The 19196-nt window shown below is 38.3% G+C and overlaps 1 protein-coding gene across 1 annotated transcript in view; it reads left to right on the plus strand.

Moving 5' to 3' along the window:
* The window catches only part of haspin (histone H3 associated protein kinase), a 76114-nt gene that overhangs the window by 15042 nt on the left and 41876 nt on the right, over nt 1-19196 (plus strand). The window contains exons 3-4 of the mRNA XM_059988524.1: nt 543-663; nt 16737-18140. Coding sequence (XP_059844507.1) covers nt 543-663; nt 16737-18140 — 1525 coding nt within the window. The remainder of the gene's footprint in view (nt 1-542; nt 664-16736; nt 18141-19196) is intronic.

Raw genomic sequence — 19196 nt, forward strand, 5'->3', positions numbered from 1 at the left:
TCTGCATGTTTGTACTTGGCTGGGTTCTTCTGTTTCCTAGTAGTTAAGGAGGAAAGTGCTGGGAGTTGAGTGCAGAATTGACAGTTCTCAGGAACATCAAAGATGAGCAGAAAATAGTTTGAGGGGAATTATTTTTGTAACATGATACATTCCAAATGTGAGCCACACTGGAGACTATCACTAAGCATTGAGGTATGCAAAGAATTAAATGGGGGGGGGGGGGGAATGAAATGGTATGAGAGGAGAGGCAGATCTGGGAAGTGGAATGAGTCTTTTCAAAGACTTGCAGATTTGATAACCAAATAATTTCATTGTATGCTGTGTCCTTTCTCAATCCAATTAATAACTGCAATACAGTTAGACTCTAGAAGGCATTCTGTTGTTGTGATTCTGTTCTGGAATTAGATTTATCAAGTTTGTTTTTTAAAAAACACACCTTCTGAAATAATTTGTTATTTTATTAACAATACCACTTAAAATCTTTCTTCTTTCCTTCCTTTCTCTCTCCTTTTGGGGGAGGAGGAAGGGTGAATTTAAAACAGGCACAAAGAACGAATCCCAACAATGCCACAGTCCAAATTTGTCACTTATCGCCGGAAACTACGGAACCACAAAATTGAGTCAAATCAAGTTAGAAATAGCCAGCTTCAGATGAGGAAAAAGGTAAGCTGGTATTTCCTATGCTTCCCACTGATACTTCGCAATCATCTTAAGTAACAATTCGAACCATGATTTTATAGGCGACTGCATCTGAGATGCAGCAGAATGCTAATTATAGAAATTAAAAATGATTCTGCAGTAATTTACATTGTGATTGGCTGTCTTACCAGCGAAAATATGTTCAAACCATCAGTCTGTGTATCACAATATAGACAATAAAATGTAATTAAAAATATTTCCTTCTTTCTTTCCCTCCACAACACTTCAATAGCCCTCTGTCTTGTCATTAAGGGCACTAGTTGGCTTAACTTGGAACAATGGATAACACTGGATTCCAAATTTAATTCTTCTTCACAGGTTAACTGATACTTGTGTTACTTTGGCAAGTGTATTCTTTGATTTAATTGCTCCGTCATGGGGAGATAAAATTATGCTTTTTTAATGCAATTACTCAAGTAAATGAGAATGATTTGGTTTCTCTCTGGTTTTGAGGGTTCTCTGGTGACTGATGAACTCAATATGAGAAGTGCAGCTTCTCCCATAACGGGGGCAGGAGGTAGCTGATGGGGCATTGAGAATTGGTGTTTACAATTCTAGAATATTTTTATTTTCACTGAATTGATGCAGGCCAGAGGTGTACAAGATTTGGGGTAGGGGCAGCAGGAGAGTGGCTACCTTTTCTTCTTCATGCCCCACCCCCAGCCTCAGTGCAGACTTTCAGCAACCCTTAAGTTAGTTCTTTTTATTCTGTTCACCTGGTCATTTTCAGAGAGACCTCCAATTCTTTATTTATTTCATGCTATTGTTACCTCAAATATGCAGAGAATGGGTGGGAAAGACTTGGGGAAAGGGCCATAAGTTAAGAGGTCTAAGGAAAAGTGATTGGGTGAAAGTCTGGCCAATGGAGTTTAATGCAGGGGGTGAGGAATACAGTGTTGTTCACTTAAAACTCAGAAACCAAGCGAAGCATATCAAAATGGTGAGCAGTTACAGAGCTCTGAAATGGAGGCAACATGCAGGTATGGCAAGTAACTGGGAAAGCTAACAGTATCTTATTATTTATTGGAGAGGGAAATGAATGTAATGCTTCATTTTTATAAGAAAGAAACACATCTGGAGTACTATGTGCAGTAATAGTCTCATTTCAGGAAGGAACCTAATTCATTGAAGGTTTAGTGCATTACCACCTGGAATGGGCAGAAAAGCTTGTGAATAAAGGTTGGGTAGGCTGGACTTGTATCTGATTAAAACTTAGAGTGCAAGGGGTCTTGATAGAAATGTCTGTTCCTAAGGAATTTTCACAATATAGATGTGGAGCAGAAACTTCCCTTGAGAGTATAGATGCAAACACAAGAAAATCTGCAGGTGCTGAAAATTCAAGCAACACACACAAAATGCTGGTGGAATGCAGCAGGCCAGGCAGCATCCAAAGGAAGAAGTACAGTCAACGTTTCAGGCTGAGACCCTTCATCAGGACTAACTGAAAGGAAAGATAGTAACGGATTTGGAAGTGGGAGGGAGAGGGGGAAATCCGAAATGATAGGAGAAGACAGGAGGGGGTGGGGTGAAGCTCAGAGCTGGAAAGGTGATTGGCAAAAGGGATACACAGCTGGAAAAGGGAAAGGATCATGGGATGGGAGGCCTCAGGAGAAAGAAAGGGGGAGGGGAGCACTAGCGGGAGATGGAGAACAGGCAAGGAGTAATTGTGAGAGGGGCAGAGAGAGGAAAAAAAAGAGGGAAAATGAAGGGGTGGGAATAAATAAGGGTATGGTATACTGCGTCTGGTGCTCCCGGTGTGGCCTTCTATATATTGGTGAGACCTTACGCAGACTGGGAGATCATTTCACTGAACACCTACGCTCTGTCCCATTCTGATACGTCTATCTGTGGCCTCCTCTACTGTCAAGATGAAGCCACACTCAGGTTGGAGGAACAACACCTTATATTCCGTCTGGGTAGCCTCCAACCTGATGGCATGAACATTGATTTCTCTAACTTCCGTTACTGCCCCTCATCCCCATTTTACCCCATCCCTGATTTATTTCCCCCCTTTCCCCTTTTTTTCCCTCTCTCTGCCCCTCTCACAATTACTCCTTGCCTGTTCTCCATTTCCCTCTGGTACTTCCCCCCCCCCCCCCCCTTTCTCCCTAGGCCTCTGATCGTCGCATGATCCTTTCCCTTCTCCAGCTCTGTTTCCCTTTTGCCACTCACTTTTCCAGCTCTTAGTTTCACTCCATCCCCTCCTGTCTTCTATCATTTCGGATTTCCCCCTCCCCCCCACTTCCCAATCTCTTACTATCTTTTCTTTCAGTTAATCCTGACGAGGGGTCTCGGCCCAAAACATTGGCTGTACTTCTTCCTATAGATGCTGCCTGGCCTGCTGCGTTCCTGAGAGTGTAGAACCTGGATTGCTTTAAAAATGTGGGATTGCCATTTAGGATAAACATGAGAATGTTTTGAGCACTCTGTTTCTGAAAATCTCCTCAACTGTTGATGGGAGGAGAACCTGAATATATCTGAGGCAGTGGTAGATGGATGCTTGATAGCATGTTTGGGGTGGAGTGATGAGAATTCTTGCTGTTAAAATTTGGAAATGCAGATTAGCCAAGAGCTGGATTGGTTGCTGAGGCGTCAAATGGCCTCTACCTGCTTCTAATTTGTTTGACTGTATTTGGCTGGTTGAAATCGCCCATTATCACCACTCTGACTTTTGTATATCCATGCAAATTTGCTTTTCAATTTCCTCCTCACTAGTTGGCAATGTATAGATGGTTCTAGTACTTTAATACCACCTCTATTGTTTCTAAAGTCTGGACATATGGTGTTTACTTTTGACCATTCCAGAACAACTTCTTCTCAGCAGCACTAATCTCAAGAGGCCGGTATTCGATACCCACCCTTCTGCGTCACCTCTTCAGCTACATATTTAGTTATACACTGCTCTTCTATACAATGCTTTAAGGAATTAAATAATCTGTTCTTTACTACCCTTTAGGTTTTGCTTCTTGGCCTCTTCCCTAACTTCTCAAAATCCACCTGTATAACCACAGTCCCTTTTATTATGTAGCAATCTCATTGGTTTCCAATAAAGATCACAACATTTGCCTGTTCGTATATCCCTTTTGGAGTTTTCTGCAACTGCTTAATGATGCCCTTGTCATGGCACAAGGAAAGCAGTATAATATTCTGGAATTATGACGGAAAATCTGACTGATCCCCTAACAATAGCAGCCCCTATACTTTTTGCTCGCTTGACTTTTTTGAGTAAATAATTTTTATAGTACAATAAATTGTAGTACAAAGTCAATGGAGATGACCAAAATGTAAATTTTCAAAGACATTGAGTGAAGAGCATGCCATTTCTATGTTTTGAATAGAACTGTTCCAAAAAAAATCGTGAAACTATCTTCGATAGTTTAGAGGCTTGATCATTGTGGTAACTGTTAATAATGAAATAAACACCTTTGAAACATTAGCACATGAAGCAGCATATATTAATGTTTCAGGAGGATAGCTTTTCCCAGTCTGATGAAAGGTCAGAAACGAATTTTATAAAGCAGAGCGAAGGAGAGAACAGTATTTGATAAAAATCAAATTCGGGTATAATTAAAGAACAGCTGTGGTGATGGTATTTGATGAAAAGGTTAAAGGGCTGTTTATTAGAGTCCTGCAGTTCAGGTGAGTGGGTAGTTAGAGTGGTGAAATAGGACTTAAAAAGCAGAGGGGAGAAGAGAGTTGGGAATGGATTGGGATTTATCCGTTTCAATGGGAGAGGAGGATGGCAAATTTAGAGAGAAGGGCAGTTGATTTGGAGGATCATCCTGGGTGAGTAAGGTTGAAGTCACATCGCTAAAGTGATTGCAATGACAGACAAATGCAGAAAATGGAAATATATGCAGGAAAGGCAGGCTTAAGGGTGATTTTTGTTTTCTGATTCCATTATGAATGAAAGTTGTGACATTCCCCAAAGAGTATTAAGTTGGTTTTCTTCAAAAGTGTACCTCACACCATGGATTTGAGTAATGGGCCAGTTTTAGCTAAGTGACATGAATATTAATTAAAGTGATTGTAATAGAAGAGTATAAAGTACTGATTGAAAGCAAGTTGAATACAAAATAACTGCTAAGATTCGTGATTAGGCCAGGACAAATGTATCTCCCTTCTATCTGAAGACAGGAGAATTTATAATGGAGAATAAAGAAATGGCAATAAATTAATTAAATTTTGTGTATGTTTTCATAGCAGGAAGCAGAAAATACCACCCAGAAATATGGGAGCTCTAAAGGGAGAATAAGGAACTGAAAGAAATTATTAGTTTTAGGAGTCTGAAAAAATTATTGATTCTAAGGGCTGATAAATCCCAAGGACTAGATGATCTACGTGAGCTGGCTGTCAAAATAGTAATCAAGTTCAAGCTTATTGTCATCTGACCATACATTTATATGACAAAATGAAATGAATTTCCTCTGGACCATGGTGCATCCACGCAACATGTATCACACACAGCACGTAAATCAAAATGTCATCCTGCAAATGGCGGCATCCATTAGTCTCGCGAGACTGTGGATCTGCCCCTGGAATTGTTTCCAGGGTGTAGGCCTGGGCAAGGTTGTGTGGAAGATGGGCAGTTGCCCATGCAGCAAGTCTGCCGTCTGCATGCCACTGATGTTGCCCAAGGGAAGGGCAAGGGCCGATACAGCTTGGCACCATTGACGCAGCAGGAGTTGCCAGAGCGAGATTGAAGGCAACATCGGACTGCCTTAGGGACTTCAGCTCTGGATTTGTCCTCAGGGTTTACTCCCGAAGCCTTTCCCATGAGTGGGTATGGCTGCAAGACAGCGGAGGTTTGAAATCAGAGTTTTCCCTCTCTTAGATGGACTGCCTTCCCAGGCTGGCGAGCTCCATCTACCCGATGCACTGGTTTTAAGGAGCCAGGACCCGCCTTCACCCCTTATCCTGTCAGTAGAAAGAGTTCTGCCAGGCTTGGAGGCTAAGCCACCCAAGACGGCAAATAAGTTAATAAAATATAATAAAAAATGCATATAGTAAATGGTAGTGCAGGTAAACTGCTTTTTTAAAAAAACTAAGCAGTTAAAAAGGGTATAAAAACAGTTTAAAAAAAAATTCACTGTTTAATAATCATCTTCCAAATTCAGCATATTTGGTAATGGTCCTACAGATAGGGCAGCAAATGAGGCTTCACTATTTGAGAAAGCTGTGACAAGCAGACCTCTCAGTCTATCATCAGCAGTGCATGTAAATGTACTATAATGGAGGATATAATAGAGCTCCTAGAAGAGGATGATGAGAATGATCAGGATCTGCTTGGAATAAGAGCTGAAGGCATTGACTATTCAATTGGAGTTCTTTGAGAATTTAACCAGCAGAATAGATAAGGAGCAACCTGTTGCTTTGATGTGTATCGATTTTCATAAGGATTCAATAAGGTGTCACAGAGGAGGTAAATCAACAAAGTTAAAGCCTGTGCAATCGGATAATGTGCTGATATAATTCTGGAAATTGGCAAAAAGCAGAGTGACAATTCCTCTTTCTCAAATTGACATGCTGTGTGAAGTGGGATACTTCAATGACAGGTGTTCGAGTGCCCCCTATTCACAATCTATATCAATAACTTCCAAGCCTGCTGCTATTATATTAAATGGAATTGTGAGTGGAGAGGAGAATGAAAAAGGAGATAAAGAATACGATGTGGAGGGATATGAAGCCATGAAGGAATAGCAGGCACATCATATAAGGAGGGCATGAACAAACTATGTCTGTATTCCTTATAGAGTTTAGAATGAGCAATCTCATTGAAACAAGCAATTCCTCAATGGCTCACAGGCTAGATGTAAGGAGGATCTTTGCTTTGGCTAAGAGGTCTAAGCATAGAGTATATAATTTTAGAATAAGAAGCAGGCCATTGAGACCTGGGCTGACAAAGAATTCATGCTGAGTATGGTGAGCTTTTGAAATCCCTATCCCAGTGGTCTGAATGCTTTATCATTAGCTGCATTCAAGGTAGAGGTTAATGGCTCTCTGAAGATAGGAGGAATTGAGGCATCTCGGGATAGTCCAGGGGCGTGCCATTGAGTTTGTTGATCAGATGTGATTCTGATCTATGATGGAGCAAGCGTGATAGGCCAGATGGGCCACTGCGATATTCTTATAAGGCAGGCTTGCTGAACAGATCTCGTGACCCATATTTGATCCGGCCTTGGGCACTTCTAAATAGAGCTTACACATTCTTCCTGTGAGTGCATAGATTTCCCTTGGCTGCTCTGGTTTCTGGCAGGCTGGCAGGTTAATTGGCAACAGTTGTCTAAGTGTGGGTGGGGGTTTTGAGATTTGTGGGGAGATGATGAGAATAGTTTATCAAGGTAATAATTAGTGGGGTAGGGATAATGGGAATGCTCTGACTTCTGGAAAAAAATTAGCTTGGTACAGATAGGGAACTTGATCTGTCTGTGTGGTGAAGAGCCTTTGTCATCAGTGGCCACTTTATTAGATACGCCTGCTCAGTAATGAAAATGTCAGTTGGTCAGTCCTGTGGCAGCAGCTCAATGTATAAAAGTGTGTTGACTTGGTCAAGAAATCCAGGTATTGTTCAGAATGGCGAAGAAATGTGATCTAAATGACTTTGTGAATAATTTTTAGTGCTAGATGGACTATTTTGAGTATTTCAGAAACTGCTTATCTAATGGATTTTCATGCACATCAGTCTCTAGAGTTGGTGCAGAGAATGGTGTTTATATATTAAAAAAATTCAGTGAGTGGAGTTCTGTAGACAAAAATGCTTCACCGGTGAGAGGTCAGAGGAGAATGGCCAGACTGGTTCAAGCTGACAGGAAGGGGACAGTAACTCAGATAAACAAGCATTACAACAGTGATGTGCAGAAGATCATCTCTGAGTGTACAACACATTGAACCTTGAAGTGGATGGGCTACAGCAGCGGAAGACTGTGAACATACACTCGGTGGCCACTTTATTACGTACAGGAGGTACCTGCTAAAGTGGCCCCTGAGTTTATGACTCTAATTTTATGTAATGAACAAATGCTATTTGTGGTACACGAATTAAATCTAATGGGTAAAAATGTTGAAAACTGGGAGGTATTCAAAAATTAATTATATTGAATTAATAGCCCCAGGAAGTCCGAGTTATATGTGCAACAAAATGTGCATAGTTGATTCAAAAGATAATGAACAATGAACAAAAGATAATGAACAATGTAACGTATGAAGTGAGAAAGCAAACAAAAGGGGAAAAAAAACTACCATACATCTTGGTAAATAGGATATGGAAGAGTGGTTAAGAGTAGAAAAAGTTGATTAAGCAGTTAAGAGCTCAGATGTTTAATAGCGGGAAGTAGTGATGGTTGAGTGTTACTCAAAGAGGAGGCCTATGTACATAGATAATTAAAATATCATAGACAGATGAAGTATAATTAGGTTAACGGGATGTTGAGCTTAAAGAGAACTGGCATGCAAGGAAATATACATTTTGCTATAACTGCCGAAGTAACTGTTGAGAGTATCTGCAGGTATGCCCCGCTTTTTGAAAGTTCGCTTTACGCCACTTTGCTTTTATGAAAGACCTACATTAGTACCTGTTTTCACTAACCAAAAGAAATCTGAAGAGGATTTTTGCTTTTACGAAAAAAGGCTAAAAGTGAAAATAGCGTTCAGAGTTTGTTTTGCAGCGAGCCATTATAGAGGCAACGCGCACCCCGAGTAGCGGGAGTGGTGCTGCCAAGCTCCTTCCCCAGGAACTACACTCAGCATCAAACCACCATAGCTTTGAACTGTGTCTGTGAGCATCTGTGCTTTATCTCCATTTATTGTGTGCAGCCATTAGCAAGATGTGTCCTAAGGTATCAGAAAAGCCTAGGAGAGCTCGTAAGGGTGTTACGCTTAGTGTAAAACTGGACAATTAAGCAATTCGATTGTGGTGAATGAAATAAAGATATTGTGCTTGTGCTGAACTTGCCTGCATCCACCATTCACTATTTACCTGCTTTTACTATGTGTTAATGTTACTTGGTATGATTTGGTTGGTTATTTTTTGGGTCTGGGAACGCTCAAAAATTTTTCCCATATAAATTAATGGTAATTGTCCAGTGACGTCATCGTCGAGAGTGGCAGCTTAAGTCACTAGCTCCTCCGGGAAAAACGTGTATTAAGCCCCATTAACCTGTCAAACATAATATTTTTTGAAAAATATTTGAACTGAAAAGAGGGGCAAGAATGGGGAAAAGGAATGGAAATTAAAAAAGCAACTCTGTGGAGCCTGCGTCCAAGAGGAGTGCAGTGAGCGGCTCTCCGACCCGACCGCGTGCGAGCGAGGCGGACGCTGAGCCTCATTCAGACGAAGCGGCAAGTATGTTCGAAATCCTGAAAAAAATAATGGAGGTCCAGAAAGTTGTAAAGCAGCAGCTCCGTGATATTAAGGCAGAGCTCGCCAGCGTTAAAAATAGTGGTGGCAGAGACTCGCATTGAGAAGGTGGAAGATCGCGTTCAAAATGTGGAACGGATACTGAACAAGACAATAAAAATCATACATCACCAAGAAAGTAAACTGCTTGATCTAGAGGGAAAATCATGGCAGAAAAATATCAGAATGTACAACGTTTCCGAATGAGCGGAGCGCCCGTCTATGACGGAGTTTGTCGGAAAGTTACTGCGGGACGCGCTGGATCTTCCCCTGGCTATGAAGCTGGAAATCGAGAGAACGCACCGCGCTCTAGTCCCAAAACCTACCTAAGATAGAAAACCACGATCAATTATAATTAAATTCCTTCGGTACAGCACCAAGGCGGAGATTCTACGAAGGGCCTGGGGTAAGGAGAGTGTTTTTAGAGGATAAAGTAATATATTTCGACCAAGATTACCCCCCCCCCCCCCCCGCGGTCCTCCAGAAACGCAAAGAATACTCCGAAGTAAAGTGAGTACTAAAGCAAAATAAGTTTAGATTTCAAACTCCGTACCCTGCTAAACTTCGAGTGTTTTATGACAACCGGATGCAGTTGTACCAGGCAGTGGAAGAGGCGACTACAGACATGAAGGCCAGAAGATTGTCCGTCAGCATGACCAAAACGAAAGAAAGCCTGGCTGAGGAATTGTCTCGCTTGGCTTGGGAAATAGTGCGAGAATCGAGAAGGCAGGAGACAGGAGGAAGCCGAGAGAAACATATCAGGAAGAGACTGAGAGTTTCCCAAAGACAGTCCTCACCCTGTCCAGAAGAGCCATAAGGTTTGGCTAACTTTAAAAGTGCTGAGAAGCTGAACAGAAGCAAAAATACAAGGTGATATACCTATCTCGAAAAATACTTATTATAATGTGGATTTTATATTACTTAGTTGTTATTCTTTATTCGCTCACTTACTCCTTTTTCCCCACCAAAATGAGAATATATATATATATGAAATATATGTGTGCATATATATGTGTGTGTGTGCATATATATGTATAGATGTGTTTGTGTGTATGTATGTATACGTGTATATATATATATATATATATGAGGAGTACACAGGGAAATCTTTTCTGTGTAATGGAATTGTTCACTGACTTTTACGAATACTGCAATGGGGGCCCTCAACTCACAAATAGGAGGGGTTATCCCCAACAGCTAGACATTTCCACTAGCTCAACGGAGGGTCATTTACTAGAGACCTCAGCCTTGAAATCACATGTTCGTTGCCATTTTTGTTATTATTTGAGTTTCTTGGTTCTTATTTGTTCAGAGAGTAGATGGATTAAGTTTTATTCTAATTTCAATGATTCATTGACAGATAAATACAGATGGCTAAGTACAAGGTAAAATTCAGTTCTTTTAATGTAAATGGGCTATTAAATCCAATCAAATGTAAGAGAATTTTATCCAAAATGAAAAAAGAACAAGGCCATGTAGTATATTTACAGGAAACTCATTTAAGTGATAATGAGCATAAAAAAACTAAAGAGAATGGGTTTCACCAATCTGTTTTTCTCCTCATATAAATCAGGACATAGGAGAGCAGTTGCTATTCTTATGTCAAGTAAGCTAAATTTTGAAAAAATATTTGAAATGTGAGATAAAGAAGGCAGATATATTCTGGTAAGGGGGAATATAGATGGCCATTCAGTTACTCTATTGAATATATATGCACCCTGGGGAAGTGATACTGGTTTCTTTTAGAAAATTACTGATATTATGATAACGGAAACAGAAGGTCTCCTGATATGTGGGGGAGACGTAAATTTACAATTACAACCAAAGTTAGACTCTTCCAAAAGAACAACCTATAAAACAAAATCTTTACATAAGAAAGTTAATACACTTTTTGAGGATGTTGGTTTAATTGATATATGGAGGGACCTTTTCCGTGATAGAAGGGATTACACTCATTATTCTGCTCCACATTCTGTATATACAAGAATAGACTATTTCATAACATTTGGAAAAGACAAAGACAAAATAAACACCTGTGGAATTGGGACAATAGATGTAAGTGACCATGCACCTATATACTTATCTGTTGATTTTGACCTACAACCAAAGAATACTATTTGGAAATTAAATTCAAGTCTCCTCAATGATCCCTATCTTGAAGAACAAATTAAAAAAGAAATTGGTCTCTACTTAGAATTTAATGATAATGGAGAGGTTTCACCTCACGTTTTATGGGATACTCTGAAGGTGGTCTTAAGAGGGAAAATTATAGCAATATAAGAAAAAAATAAGAAATAAAACATCAGAGGAATTACAAAATAAACTGAAGGAACTAGAGAAAAAACATAAATTGAATTTGGCACAGGATACATTAGGGGAAATTAAAGAATTAGGAATGAAATAAATAAATTGGCTACACAAGAAATCAGGAAAAACTTAATGTTTCTGAAACAGAGACATTATGAAAGTGGATCGAAATCGATGAAAATACAATTGTATACAAATACAAAATAGCAGAAAATACAATTCATAGAATTAGGGACCCAAGAACGAAAATGATAAAAAAAATAAGCTAAGTGAAATTCAATAAGCTTTTGAAGTGTTTTACAAAACACTATATTCCAAAGTTCCAGGGGGAAGCATAACCCAAATTGACACCTTCTTGAATTCTCTAGAGTTACCCACTTTAAGCGAAGAACAAAATAGAAGGATGACTGCTGACATAACTGAAGTTGAATTAAAAGCTGCAATTAGTAGGCTTAAATTAAGCAACTCACCAGGATCAGATGGGTATACGGCAGAGTGGTACAAATAATTTAAAAATGAGTTAATTCCTGTTTTACTCCCCACACTGAATTGGACTCTTAAAGGCTCAAATGCCACCCAGTTGGAAGGAAGCGATAATCACAGCTATACTGAAAGAAGGCAAGGATAAAATGGAATGTGGGTCATTTAGACCAATATCCCTTCTTAATGTAGATTATAGGTTATTTACCTCCATCATGGCCAAACGGTTAGAGGAGTTTCTACCCATACTGATACGTAATGATCAGACAGGTTTTATACGACAACTGCAGACTCGACAATATACGAAGGACACTTCACATTATGGATCATATACAAAAAAATAAAATCGAAGCAATAGTGATAAGCGTGGATGCTGAAAAAGCATTTGATTTAGTTAATTGGAATTTTCTTCAGAGTTTTACATAGATTTGGTTTCCAAGACACAATTATTAAAACTATACAGACACTATATGACAATCCTACTTCTAGGATTAAAATCAATGGATATTTATCAAATAGTCTTTCCCTCGAAAAGGGCATGAGACAGGGTTGTGCATGGTCACCTCTACTCTTCGCACTATATCTGGAACCATTAGCTTAATACATCAGACAAAATGAAGATATCAGGGGAATTACTATTAAAGGGACAGAGCATAAATTGGCTTGTTATGCAGCTGACATTTTGATCTAGCTGGGGCAACCAACATACTCTACCTAATTTGATGCAATCCTTTGAACAATATGGTCAATTATCAGGATACAAGATCAACATAGATAAAACCCAATTACTTTCATATTACTATAGCCAACTAAGAGAAATTGAAAGTCGATACCCCTGGGCACAGCACACAGAATCTTTCAAATATTTGGGCATCATTATGCCAAAAGATTTGGCAAAATTATCAGAATGTAATTATCAGCCTTTATATAAAAAAAAAATTAAGGAAGATGTGGAAAGATGGAGCCTGATTCATTTTTTCAGTCTCAGTTCAAGGATTGAGTCTATTAAAATGAATATACTGCCCAGACTGTTATCTCTTTCAGACCCTACCAATAGAGATTAATCAAAATCAATTCAATGAATGGAACAAGATGCTATCAAGGTATATTTGGCAGGGTTGTCTCAAAACTTTGCAATTAGCAAAGGAAAGGGGGGGGGATGGGGCTTGCCTTCTCTTGGAGATTATTATTTTGCAGCACAGATCAGAGCTGCGATATGTTGGTGCAACCCATCATATGACGCTCAATGGAAAAACATTGAGGAGCGGGTACTTCCCATCCCCATACAAGCAATTTTGGCTGATAACAACCTGCAAAGGTACATAAATACCATTGATAATGCATGGGTGAAATTGACTCTTAAAATATGGAAAACCACTATAAAAGAATATAATCTAGAGGGAGATATTGCAATTCTTAAATGGTGTGCATATGACTCTGATTTACACCAAATAAATTGGATGCTAGATTTAAGGACTGGACAGCTAAAGGAATAACAGTTCTTTGCAACATAATGAAAGAAGGAACACTGTTCAGTTTTGAAATGCTTAAAGAGAAACACTTAATAATAATAAAAAAAGATTTTTATCGGTATTTACAGATGTGACAATATGTTAATAAGACACTTAAAAATGTAACCAAGGCAAATACATGCTTGATAGAGCTCTTTAGAAAAGCATATAATTTAGATAATGGTAGTAGAATAATTTCAAGCATGTATAAGGGGTTGTCAAATCTTAAAACACACTCGACTTCACACATTAAAACAAAATGGGAGAAGGAAGGAGGAATAATTATATCTGAGGAAGAATGGACAACAATATGGAGATATCAATGGAAGTGTACCAATTCACAGAAATGGAGGGGGTTTGGATGGAAAAACTTGATAAGATATTTTATTACACCCTCTCTGAAATCCCATTATGGTAGTAACCTCCCTGTTTGCTGGAGAAATTGTGGAAATCAAAATGCAAATCATTATCATATTTTTTGAGACTTCCCTGTTATCAAAAACTATTGGACGGGGATACACAATGCCCTACAAGACATCTTTAAATGTGAAATACCCTTGGAGAGTAAGACCATATATTTTGGATATATACCCCAAGAATGGTTGAAAACAGATAAATATTTAATGAATATACTGTTGGTGGCTGGTAAAAAGACTCTTACTAGGAAATGGTTATCACAGGAGAGCCCAACTTTAAATACATGAATGGAAATTACAATGGACATTTACAAAATGGAGAAGATAACAGCATCTGTTAGTCATAAGCTGGAACAATTTGATTCATTCTAGGAAAAATGGTTTAACTACATAATGCCTCATAGGCCTGATTTTATTCTCACAAATCAATGAATATGTTGTAAAAAAAAAGATCACTCCCTACTTGTACATAGTTCTTTCCTTTTGCTTGTTTTTTCTTTCCACTCTTTTATATAAGTGTATACCTCAGATAAATACTTCATGGAGATTTGTGATTTATATGATGTATATGTACAATGTCTGAAATACATCTTAGGGAAATGTTTGATGAACTTCAATAAAAAAATAAATTACAAAAAAAAATAAATTAATGGTAATTGCTTCTTCACTTTACGCCATTTCAGCTTACAAAAGTTTTCATTGGAACGCTCTACTTTCAGATAGCAGGGGAAACCTGTTTCATGCTTTTCTGGATATTTAAGAGGGAAAACAGCATAATTATAACCAAGGCTCTAAGGGTTACAATGTAGTAACTAGTAATGTAAAGTTAGAATGTATGGAATGATTGGACTGAGGTGATTGAGTAGTTGGAGGAAAGCTTTTTTCTGGTTGGGAGCCAAGGCTAATTTGAATAGTCTAGTAATTACTGAATTTGGAAACTTCTGTACATGGGATGGTGACAATTTGGAATTATTTGATAAATAGCAGATGATGCAGTTGGTAAGTTTATTTTAACAGATATGAATTATGTCACAGTTCAAAAAATGAACTACTGGAAGAATTCAGCAGATCAGACAGCATTTATAAGGGAAATGGAAGTCATTCCTTGTTTGAGGCCCTTCATCTGGACCCGAAACACTCATTGTTCATTTCCCTCACAGATGCTGCCTGGTCTGCTGAATTCCTCCAGCATTTTGTTCATTGTTCAAGATTCCAGCATCTGCAATCTTTTTTTGTCTCCAGGTCACCGTTCAGCTCTGATCTCATTAAATGGCAGAATAGGCACAAAGAATAAATTGTCCATAGATCCAATATTGAGCTTAAGGGGGTGCTGTGCAGATTTAACAAAATTTATATTTACATTTGAAGAGTCAAATGACAGGTTATTTGAAGTTGCTGTGCATTTCCTTGATAACAAGTTTGAGTGGGTAATCTGAATAAGTTGAGAAAATACTGAACATTCAATTGGGAGAGATGATACTGCTTTAAAAAGAAAATAAATTACAATCAGGACAACATGGCCTAAAATGTTAGGTAGTATATGAATGGAAATTAGGAAGTAGTTGTCTGTGTGTATGTGGCTCATTTGAATAACTGAGGTATGATTTTTTTCATTTTTTGTGGACTAAATTCTGTAATTGTGCTGAAGTGAGATGTATTAAGTTTATCGAATAATTTAAAAAGTAACAAAATGAAGATGTGGGTTAAGACTGGTCGGCGCGGATAAGAAAGTTTGGGGTTTGGACAGAGTGGGGGAGTGGGATCAAAATCAAGCGAGTGATGCATTAATGTAGGTTTGTTCTTAACAAAAAAAATTAGTTGGCTTTGTGCAGAAATACTTAAAACTGTTCACAAAACAATCAAACCATGGAAAGTATAATTCTTAAAGACTTTAAATGATGCATTTTAATGAGGGTCAATGAATTGAATCTACTCAAGATTCAATGGCAGTTCCATTGTTAAGTCCCCTTCTTGACATCCTGGGGGCGTGGTGGAAAAACATTCAAGAAGGTAGACACTTTACAAGGTAGTCCTCTTAATTGTTACTCCATTCACCACTCTCTAAACATTTATTTCTTCCACCATTGGCACACAGAGAATGTAATGTACCATCTGCAAAATGCATTGCAGTTATTTGCTTGGATAATAAAATTCATGTCTACTACCATTAAGAAGGGATGTGAATGTTCTATCTTTGGAAATGTATTGTCATTGCCATGAAAGTGAATTTTGGAACCTTCCTGCTGTTGGAGTACCCTCACCAAAAGGAATGAGGTGTTGGTGACTCCAAAGGAATGAACAAAAAGAGTTGCATATTGAGCACAGCACATTATTGTGCTTGAGATTTATTTGATATTGTGATTAGTTTGGTTGTGGTTGCCATGTGACATTTTTTGCAGTATTGTTTGCAAATATGAATTATAACTTTCTGCATTTGGGGATACTAATTTTGGGTCTGTCAGATTTGTGTGTATGGAACACAATTCTGATTCATCAAATTTAAACCCGACAAACCTATGGTTCTGTTTTAATTTGCTTTGTAGATTAAGGTATTAAGCACAGATATATGGTCTTTTAATTTGGTCCAAAAATAATGGTTTATGTTTCAAGGAATTTCAAAATTATAAAATGTAGAGTGCTTCAGGAGCTCAGTAGTCCAGGTAGCATCTGTAGAGGGAAACAGACATTCAATGATGTGGGTTTAGACCCTTTAGCTGGTTGACTGTTTTCCTTTACAGATGCTACTTGGCCTGTAGGGATCCCCTAGCAGTTTGTTTTTTTGCATCAGATTCTAGCACCTGCAGTCTCTTTAGAACTGTATGCAACTGAGCTGTGGGCTGTAATTTAAAAGCATAATTTGAATGTTGATTTCATAGTTGTCTTGGTATTTGTACCTAAATCAATTACTTTTCTGACCTTCTGTTCCAGGGTTTCATTAGAAGATCAGGTCAATCTACCGAGTCATCACTTTGCTGTGATAAGACGAAAGTGTCGAATCCCAGCTTCGTAAAAAAGCTCAACAGACTTCCGTTGCAAACCAGCACACCCTCTTGTACTCAGAAAGTGAAAATGAAGAAGCCATCAAGATGCTTAATTTCTGTTGATAGTGAAAATGAGGAGGATTACGCGTGGAAAAGCAGTGTTGAGCCTTGTACTGTTGAAACGACTGACCTCCCTAGTGTGGTGGAAATTTGCTGCTTCAGACAGAGTAATTCATTATGTAAGGAGCTTGTCTCTACAGAATTTTCAAATTATTCAGAATTCCTTAGACTGTCTCGTAAAAAGCTGGAAGCTACTTGTGGTTTTGAAACTGACCATAAACCTGTGGCTTCAGTAGAAGATTTTGAACATGTAAATCCAGTAACTTCTCATCCATTTCAAGTTCAGAACGATGGTCGACATCAAACTTCACACAGGTCGTTTTACAGTAAAGAATTATTTTCTGATGACCCTGAAGAATCTCAGATATCTCCCAAGGTTGGCTTAATTCATGAAACAAATGATCTGAAAGTACTTGTCAAACACCCTTCGGCAAAGTCTGGATTAATTAACTCTGCCTTAAATCTCAATTTAGTAAATAAACAGGAACACTGTGAATGTGAAAACAGGGATTCCAATTTGAACTTCCAGCCTGTAGTAAAATTAGATAAGTTTTCAGTAGAAAACTACTTGCATAATCAAAGCTCATTGACCACTGAGCATGGTTTTTCTAAAGCAAGCTCTTCCCAAAGAGGTGCTGAAAAGAAACAGCAGATTATTAATAATCTGCATGTAAAACTCACACCCCAAAAATGTTTGGTAAAATCATCTGAAAGCCTTGTTTGGAAGCCTATTGTGTTACTCCGCCATCTTGAACTACAGCAGCACCTGCCACAAAAGAGAAGTTCAAGAAATTCACTATGTGTATCTGATGTTGATTTTGATAAATATAAATACTGTTGTGAAACGTTAGGTAAAGAATACGCGTATCGAGATAGCAGCTATGTAAATTCACATCCATCTGCAGTACATCTGAATTTGCAAACTGATTGGTTAGGTGCGGAATCAGTTCAAGGCAAGTCTCTTAAAGGGTCTGTAATTGACAATAATGTTCTTCAAAATATTGGAAGGCAAAACAACAAAACACTTTCAAAGGGAAATTATTGCCAGATGAAAACAAAGAGGCTATCTAGCCAAAATAATCTTACGAGTAGCTCCAGTATACTGGGTGAGCAGAATACTTTCACTAAATCAATACATCAAAAAAGGTCAAGTCCTATTTCAACAACAGTGAAATGTCAAGAGAAATCCTCACTGGATGCACTTAAGCCTACACTTCTGCCAGCAGCAGAGGTAAGGAACTATAATAATCATACTATTGCTTATTTGTTTGCACTAGTTTGTAATAACTTGTCTCAGTGAAAATCTTCTCCAAGTTGGGGATTGGTATGTTCAAGTCCTACTCCAGCATCTAAGACCTGTACTCTTGAGACAATTCCATTTTTACACTATGTAATCCATATTGAATGCTTCCATCATAAAGGAAGCACATGGGAATAAGCCATTAAGTGTCATTGGAGTTCTATTCTCAAAAGCAATTTTTTCCTTGGGCTTTGTGCATCTCCATATAACATGCTTCCTTTAGTGTCCAAAAATCTATTTGTATAATTTGTAGTTGAGTGTTGCCTTCCAGGATTGATGTTTCCAAAGATTCGCTGCAGAAGTTTTCCTTCACTCAGTCCAAATCCTGGTTCAAAATGGGAACTGCTTAAACTTTTGTTCTTAAAGGCTCCTATTTGAGGTTGTTGGACAAGTCTGTGGGCCGGCGATATTGCTGACATTTGTGCAAATGTATCAATGCATGGAATCCTACTGGGCATTTGTAATATGAAATATGCATGTTGTACATTTAAAATTACTTTCCAAAAGTCCAATTTGTACTCCATGCCTACAAATGGCACAGGCCTCAAATGCTGAGAGTGAGTAAACCAGAGTTGTGATGTGCTTTAACGTTGGTTGGATTTTCTGACTTTACCTGCCTTTTTTTTGTAATTTATTTTTTCTTGAAGTTCATCATCAAACAAACATTTTCACAAGATGTATTTCAGATACTATACAAATATATAATCATATTTGCCACAAATCTCCACATAATATTTATCTGAGGTATACACTTATAGAAAAGAGAGGAAAGAAAGAACAAGCAAAAGGAGAAAACTATGTACAAGTAGGGAGTGATCTTTTTTTAACAACCTATTCATTGATCTGTGAGAATAAAATCAGGCCTATGAGGTGTTATGTAGTTAAACCATTTTTCAGTTTCAACTTATGATTAACAAATGCTGTTTTCTTCTCTATTCATCCATGCTTTTAAGGTTGGGCTCTCCTGTGATAGCCATTTCCTGGTAA

This window comes from Hypanus sabinus, chromosome 14 (assembly GCF_030144855.1).
Source record: "Hypanus sabinus isolate sHypSab1 chromosome 14, sHypSab1.hap1, whole genome shotgun sequence".
NCBI lineage: Eukaryota > Metazoa > Chordata > Chondrichthyes > Myliobatiformes > Dasyatidae > Hypanus > Hypanus sabinus.